General features: G+C 45.6%; 1 protein-coding gene across 1 annotated transcript in view; it reads right to left on the bottom strand.

The window, feature by feature from the left end:
* LOC121933939 (dynein axonemal heavy chain 2-like) overlaps positions 1-947 on the bottom strand; it is a 13,905-nt gene extending 12,958 nt beyond the window's left edge. Inside the window, exon 1 of the mRNA XM_042473919.1 lies at positions 881-947. Within this exon, the coding sequence (XP_042329853.1) occupies positions 881-947 (67 nt within the window). The remainder of the gene's footprint in view (positions 1-880) is intronic.
* Positions 948-8,517: the final 7,570 nt, after the last annotated feature.

The following is an 8,517-nucleotide window of genomic DNA, read 5'->3' as shown; positions in this document are numbered from 1 at the left end:
TGAGAGCACATAAGTTGTTCCCTCTCAAGTTTCAAAAACTCCACATACTGCAAAAATCAACTGGAATCTCTCATCCAGCTTGCAAGCTTTTTGTACAGGCTCTGCCCCTTCTTCCTCTGCCCCCAGCCCTATGGACAGAAACCAAGTCCTTATCTCTGATTGGATATAAGAATAGGGGAATAAAGGGATTAATACTTTAAAGACATGCATAGGATTGAGTTTCTGTATGTTTTCTATGCTTAGTGGCAAAATGTCCCAAATGGTGGAAATTATGCCTGGCTCCAGGTGCTCTCTTTGACCCTCTTTCCTGTGTTCTTGATCCCTCCCCTCTATGGCATTAGTGACATCTCCTTCTGGAATGTATCATTCCAAACCATTTCTCAAATTGGAATTTGGCCCCATGGCCACAAAAGAGAACCCTCAATCTTTCATTACAAAGATGTTGTATAGATTGCATTGACTGAAAGAGAGCATATGGCTCCATTTTCATCAATAAAACCCAAAATCACTGGAACCCAAAGCACAGTTCCAGAAAGGGGGGGAGCTCTAGAGCAACATGTTTCCACTCTAAGGTCAGGTAGGCCTTGTGATGCTGAGGACCTGGACCTGAAACTGTGGGTCTGCTGCATTTGTAACTGTCATGATGTGCACACAGTTTCTTCACAGGGTAGGATGTGTTGTGGCCGGCAGAGAAGGCAGCAAGGGAAACATTCCAAAATTCATAATGTATGGATCCTAATAACACTGTGTTCCGGAATACTTTATTAAACCAAACAAAAAGGCACAAAAATTTGTGCCAGCTTTCCCTTCCTCTTTCCAGCATGCCCAGAGGCTACTCCAGACAAAACCTAATACTACCATGTCATCTGACTAACCCCACTGGCGGGCGAGTCTGCAACAAAATCTTCCTCTTCAGTATTATCAGAAGACATGCAGATCAAATACATTATGATCCCCCTCTTTCTCATCTCCCAGCCTCACTTTCTTATCAGCCTCTTACCTGATGATGAGATCTAAAGATTTCAAAAGATTCCATGCTGTTTTATGTTAATTTATTTATGTTACCCAAATGCATCTGAGGAAGTAGACTTCTGTCTACAAAATCTCATGCTGCCAACTTCTTTCTTTCAGTTAGTCTCAAAGGTGCAACAAGGTCACTCTACATACTTATGTTATTTTGGTTATCCTAATAAAGGATTTTGGATATATACAGTATGGATTTTGAGCTGACAGTACAGTTTGCATTTCTGTAATGGAGAATCGAACTTACCTTGCGAAATGTTTGCTAGGCAAGAGAAAGGAAGGAAAAAAAACCAGGACTCACCTCCACAGGTCCCTCTAGTAGCACAGAGTGCGTGAAATCTATATAGTCACCATCCAAGGAGAACATGCCCAAGGCTTCAAATCGGTTTGTCAGGACAGTCTGAGAACAAAAAAGTGCAGACCACAAAGAGTCTTCAGCTCTCACCAGCAAAGTAGGAAGGGATGGCTTTGGCTAGTTTTCCTCCCCCCCCCCACCAACCCCAACACGAGGAGACCTCTAACACTGAATTAGTTGCTGCATTTAGCAGAAGGAAATGCCCATAAAAAGATACTAAGGGGCAAAATGGAGCAGGCTGGGCAGAGGTGGAGTGCCCACTGGGAATTCAGAGTCATACCTTCTGCATCTTGAGGCATTTGATGTTATCAAAGCATTTTTTCAGGTGGGGCTGGACAGCTTCTAGGTTGCGTGACTGACCCAGGACTTCCAAAAGGTCATCGTTGGACAGGAAGTAGAAGCGAGGGAAGATGTGGCACTTGGTCTCCAGGTACATGTCAAGAGACTTCTGGATTTCGTCTAGGGAAGCATTCATTTCCACTAGCCTGTCCAGTAGTCCTGTGGGGAGGAAGGATCCCAGAATAAATCACAAGGGAGCCATTGCCCCACCACATGACCATGATTATTAGGAGCAACAGCAACAGATGATGATGATGATGATGATGATGATGATGATGATGAGCCCCTCCAGCCACATTCCATCTCTTACCCACCTGCTCCTGCTGTACTCACGCACCCTTTCCAAACTATTCCTCATTTAGAACACAGTAAATTCCACAGTATCCCTCCAGAACCAAACAACTCCCCTCCCTATGAACAGAAGAAACCATCTTATGTCTTGGGGCCATCAAGCTGCTCTGACAGCCACTATTTCAGGGGAAGGCCCCAAAGACACTAAAAATTCCAACAGGAATGGACATGGACTGAGACAGGATGGCTGCATTTAGCTGATCTCAAAATGATAGATGCCAGAAGAGGTTTCAAAATGGTGGGTGACTCCACCTCCACCCCTTTCTCAAAACCTTTATGCCTTGAGGGTTGAAAATGATGCTAGGACTCACAAGAACACCCTCTCCATTGTTGCCATCTCCATTTCTTTCCAAACTATGCAGATTCCTCCTTGGCAACAAACACAGAACATGTGCTCTTCCCCCTGCCCCCCACCCTGCCATGAGTTACAGTCCCTCCCCTTGCACCCCTGCACATGTCCTCCGATATGATGGAAAGGTGCAGCAGCAACCTGGGAAATGGGTGGCCCGTAAAGCATTGTTGTCCTTGACGAAGCAGTCCATGATGGTTTTCCAGCTGCTGTTGATTTGGTCAAAAGAAGCTGACTCACTAGGCAACTGCTTGCGGATGTCTTCACCCAAGATGATGTTCTGGTGACAGAATACAAAAGGAGAGAGGTAAGATGGATATCACTTGATGCCAAAGCAAAGGTTCTTTTTCAGCCAACGCAAGGTTCTTTGTTCACCTTTTGGCCTAAGGTGTCACCAGGCACCAGATCTCCTTCTCACAAGGGACAATGATAAGGATGACAAATAAGCGCTTCAGACTGGAATGGAGAGTGGAGCTGGATAGGCATCCTCAAAGAAGGGCAAATTTTTCCCATTTCCAGATGTCTATATTGGCATGCCTTTCCAACATGCTCGTAGGACTCTGGGTAATTTTCTCTCCCAGGTTGGCAATGGGAGAGACTAATAAAAATGGTCACAGGAAACATAAAAGGAAGAAAGGAGAATGGTTTCACTAGGGAGTCTGCTTGTACTCTTCCACAGAAAGGACAACAGTGTCACGTGGCATTCCACTGAGTGACCACCCTGTGACTTGCTAACACTTATATTTATTAAGGGGCACACTGTGTTATCAGCCAAGAGAGATCTGGCTGTTAGATCAAGGAGAGAGATGAGAGATGCTCACTTCTAAACAGAAGTCACAAAAAGAGCGTCTGTCCTGCCACAGGATTGTTTCTGCCCCTGTAAAGAGACACTTGGCAGAGAGTCTATTAAAGGAAAGAGAAAAAACTGCATGGGAAGTGCTGTTCATGATGCCGCCGCTCACCTCATGTTACATCCATTGTCGTTGCACGAACAAGAGCATCTCAATCACTCAAGTTGGCGAGAGGCAGCGCTCCAACGGTCCACGTCCTTCTCGAAGGGCGTTCACAAAACGTGAGGCCTTCATTGTGGATAGGGCCACCTGGTTATCGCCAGGGCTTGGAAAGACATCCTCTGTACCTCTGCAGAGGCAGGGAGTTCATGATCCATACCTTTATTAAAACCAACAATGCACCAAAATGGATTTAGCTTTTGAGATCTTCAGATCTCTTTATCAGCAAGATGCTACAAAATGTAGGCTGGAAAGCGAAGGAGAAAAGGAGGGAGAGTTTGATTTAAGTCATCTAATCTGCATGTCATCTTGACATATAGAGAAGAAGCGTCCTACAAACTCTCAGATGGGCTAATCAGTGATGTGATATTACAGTATTAGATTTTCACCCAAATAGCCCATGGGTTTGCCTTGTAAGAGGAAAGAAAAGCTTTGACTCTTCCATTTAAAAAACAAAGAACAGTGGTTTAATTCAGAAGCTGGTCTCCATTTCGTTGAAGAGCCGGCTTCTCCATCATTGCGGGGCACCTTGCCTTTATTAAGAGTCTGAAGATCACAACTACTGCACAGTTTGTGGTGCCTTTTTGGTTGGCCTAATCATGGGATCTGGGCATTTTTCTTATGCCATCCAACTATTCCGGCTGCTTCCAAGACTGGAGCTCAAGAGCACAGGATTCCAAAGCCCTCCCCAATGACGGCTGGAGGAGGTTGTAATGGGAACCACCGCACCAAGCATGGCTCTGCCTGCGAAGCATGTGGTGGAGAAACAGGGTTCCTTGCTAGAACCCCCCCCCGGTTCTACAATCCTGCTGGAATGTCCCCTACTCTCTCTCCTCAAGTTCTGTCCAGTATAAGCCGCTTGAGTCTGAGTGTTCTGCAAAGCCTGATTTGCTGCAGGCATGTTATGTCTCCTTCTTAGGGGTGGTGGGACATGACTCATTCTGAACCCCAGTCTTTTTCCCCTTTCTGAAGCAATAACTATCTTCAGAAGAACTTTTTTGCCCTTCTGCTTTCTGATACTGACTGAAAAACCTTTCCACAGCCCAAACATAAAGAATATTGACACATTTTCTTTCATCTCTATGACTCTGATAGTTGAGACACTCCATCAAGAAAGCAGCACAGTGTTTGCAAAATTTATTTATTTATTTAGGAGCATCTTTGCAGAAAAACGACCATTTTTTAGTCTGCAACAATTTTTTTGCAGAAAGTCTTGAAACCAACAACAATAAAAATAAAACAAAATCTCTTGTAAATCTTCACCTAGCAGAAGAACTTTTGAAAATACTCATTCACAACAATGAATAATTCATATCTCTAGCCAAATTGGCTTTCACACCATGGTCAGACACAAAGAAAAGAAAATCTCTCATATGGATCATACAGATCAAGCAGGCTAAAATGTTTTTTCAGTTCCTAATAAGGGCTTCCTCTCATATGAGAAAATGATTATTTCTATATCCCTGAGATTTCCTGAGTAACACCCAGCACACAGCATACCCTGCTGTTTCTAACTTACACCTTCAGCTCCTCTCAGCTGTATTCAGCTGCCGGAAAAAGTGAAAGGCCGTGTGTTCTCCATCACTCTGTCTTCAGAGTCTTGAACTTACATTCTTCCATAACTTTCCAGTGGTCCTCCCACTCCTTTTAATCTCCCACACTTGCTGATGTAGTCCGCTCCTGCAGAACACACAGGAGAGGTCGCACTGGTGAGATCACCTCCAGTTTCTACACTCGGGTTTATCTTCTTTCTCTTCTCTGCTGTTATAAAACTGAATGGTAGCAGATCAAGTGGTTCAGGGTAAACCCTTCTCTCTCTTAGCAAGAATGAGAAGGGAAGCCATCTTACTCTCGCCAACTTCTGAAGGTCGTTGGAGGCTGGCTGATCATCTTGAAGATGCCCAGTTAGAGCGAAGAGTGTTCTCTTCCTCCTTCAATTGGCCAGCAACTGCCTCATGGCGCTGCAATTTGGTCTAGGGCTGCATAAGCAGACAAGGCACTGGTGAAAGGACCGAATGGAGGAAAATAAAAACAAAACAAATAGAGCCTAAGGACTACAAGTTTTTTCCCTTCCTTCCTTCCTTCCTCCTCCCTTCAATCCCTGGGAATAAGGATTTCCAAAGCAAAGCAGCAATGAAGGTCTACAGTGTTGGGTGAGGTGGGGGCAGAGTTGATTCTTGAGATTCAAAAATCTGAGAATGCTGGACAGTGGTACATGACCAAACCTGTGGGTTTAAGAAACCAACCATGAAGGTCAAGGGAAATCTTACATTATCCTGCTCTTATAGAAATGAAACTCCCCCGAACTGTGCCCATGTAGTAGCCAGGGAGGAGAGACAACATGAGAAAAGCACATGGGAGACAATACACTTGGTCACATCTGGTCACGTGCTGTTTTTCCTTGGAAATAAACAAGGTCATGGGCCAAATAAGATAAGGTAGCTAAATAGCTTTGCACCCTTTCTTTTTTGGACTGTCTCTCCGATCAGAAACAAAAGGGGGTAGCACTGCCATCTCACCTTCATCTCCTCTTAAACACCACACACACACACACACACACACACACTTGTTTGGTCCTTGGCCAATATAACTATCTTCATCTTTTGCTCTCAAATGGCTGCTGCCAGAGCAATTAAAAGTGACTGCAGAGATCAGACATGACTGCCTCTGAAGCCTAACTAGCTACCAAATCTTTCCTAAATAACAAGATTCCTATAGACAGAGGGGAGGAACAAAGAAAAAAACCAACCATTGGCAAGGCAGGAAAATAAACAGAGGGGGACTGGTGGTTGAGGGCATGGGTAACATCGGGTTAAAATTCTTTAACCCTGCTTGGCAGTTGGCACATGGAGACAACCCATGTGTAGTGGATTGTTCCTTCAGTCTACCTGAGAATAGGCTGGATGTGTGAGCAGCTTCTCCTTTTTACTTCCTAAGATGTAAGTTGAAATAAACATACCAGGTCAAGCTATAAGCTATTTTGCAGACCACATGCCAACAGAACCAGGACATGCCTTTACCAGCCAAGATGCTGGCACAGACCATTAAGTGATAATTGCCACATGGCTACACAATAATGGGAGTGGCTGCAATCAACCCTGGCTTGGCCTTACAGATTTTGCCAAGAGTTTTGAAACAAGCAAACCAGGCTGAGGTTTCAAACATAAGAAAAGCAAGGTGTTTCCAGAAGAAAGGGACAATCTCCCAGGACAGATTTTAACCATCGCAGGGCAAAGGAGCAGGGACGTAGCTAGGATTTTAGGAAGGGGGGGGGGTCCAGACTAAGTGCCACATTATAAATGGGGCTTGAGTGGCGGTGCAGCCAGCACACACCATTCATTTTTCTAATGGAGAGGGGGGGTCCGGACCCCCAGACCCCCCCCCCGGCTACATCCCTGAAAGGAGGAGAGACTGTGTTCTGTTTGGCCATTCACCATTGTGCTGAAGTCTTGAAGGAGACTTTGGCCTTTGTTTCAAGTCATCTGCACAATGATCAGACTTGTGCTTGACTTTTCCTTGTGCTTCTTGAGCATGACTTCACTTCCAGGATGCATGGTTGGAAGGTCAGCCATCTGAGTTGAGGTCTCCAACAGTTGCAGAGAACCTGGAATAGAGGAAGAGAAGAGGAACAAGAGATGACAGAGGGAAACATCACAGCAGAAGGGTGGGTCTTAGAGCACAGAGGGTTGAAAGAGTCTTTATACAGCAGGGTGGCCACGTTTGCAGGCCAAGTGCACCACCACTTAGACCTCCTCTGCAGGCTGCATCCCCTCTATAAAGGCAATTTTCTGCCCTTTTTCCTAAACCCAGGGGGACTGGAAGTGAGCTTCAAAAAGACAATTTTTAAAAGTTCAACCCTCTCCCCACAGCCACCCTACAAAGAAAAGAAAACAGCGTAGTGAGCAATTTTTCAAAGTCGGGCTGCTCACGATGTCTCACTAAATCCTGGCGGGCCACACATCTCTGTGCCCATTCACTACCATTTATAATACATAAATAAATAAATAAATAAATAAATAAATAATAAATATTTGTTTTCTGAAATAATGCCTCATACCCCCACATCCACTGACAGGGCACAAACGCACTCCCTCATGTCTTTTAAGGTCTGCTTTAGGCCATGAAGTCTCCCCCCCCCCCAATGAGAAGTGGAACAGAAGTCATTACTTTTTTTGGAAAAAGCTCCCCTCAGCCAAAAAAACAGCCCAGGGAAAGAAAGAATATGTTCCCACATCCTTGAAAGGATGCAGAGGGTCATTTGGATGAAATCAGTCAATCAGTTAATAAAAGGTGGGTGGAGTGGAGTGGACAATTCAATTAAAAAATCCAGGGACTGCATATGGCCTGTAGCGGACATTTCCATCCTTTGCCCCATGCCTTCTTTCAAAGAAAACTACCACTCTTAGCCCATGTGATTTCTTTTTAACAAGAATGGAAGTCGTGAGCATCGGGGAGTGCAAGCATGCCTGCTGCCTTGCCTGCACAGTCTAGAAGGGTGCATCCTCCTCCCACTTCTCCAGCCCCATCAGTCCCCCGATACCAATCAAATTTATGCTTGCCTTTTGCCCTCAGAAAGGTGCATAACCTAATACTGAGACTGTCGACCTCAGCAGAAGAGGAGAAAATTGGGAACGGGATCACTTTAGCCAGGAAAACTGGGAATGGGCTGCACGTCCTTTTTTTTTGGGGGGGGGGGGTTGCATCTGAGCAAGTGACAGATACCTCTGTCTTCCACGGCCACCTTATACTTTTCAGGATGGCAACTGCTCCATGTGGATGGGTGGGATCGCGCCTTTGCAAATCTTAGGCATTCGTTTCTGAAGAGTGCTCATGGAGTGGATGGGCTTCTGCTGAGCTCCTTCCGGGTCTGGGGGGGCGGCTGACGCTGTGGGCAGAGAAGGAGGCCTTCTGACAGGGGTGATTGGAGGGGGGGCATGAAGCAGAAGCCAGGCCCTGGGGCAAGGGGCAGGGACCAGGCCCGTGGACTCACTCAGCAGAATTATCCTGCGGTTGGTGTTGGGAGCTGCCCCAGGCGGCTGCTGGCCATCTCTTCAACAGGTAGGTGAGTTGTTCTTGGCCACTCAATGCAG

The sequence above is a fragment of the Sceloporus undulatus genome, chromosome 6, assembly GCF_019175285.1.
Source record: "Sceloporus undulatus isolate JIND9_A2432 ecotype Alabama chromosome 6, SceUnd_v1.1, whole genome shotgun sequence".
Lineage (NCBI taxonomy): Eukaryota > Metazoa > Chordata > Lepidosauria > Squamata > Phrynosomatidae > Sceloporus > Sceloporus undulatus.
The sequence above is the reverse complement of the archived record's forward strand: the minus strand, read 5'-3'. Positions and strand labels throughout refer to the sequence as shown.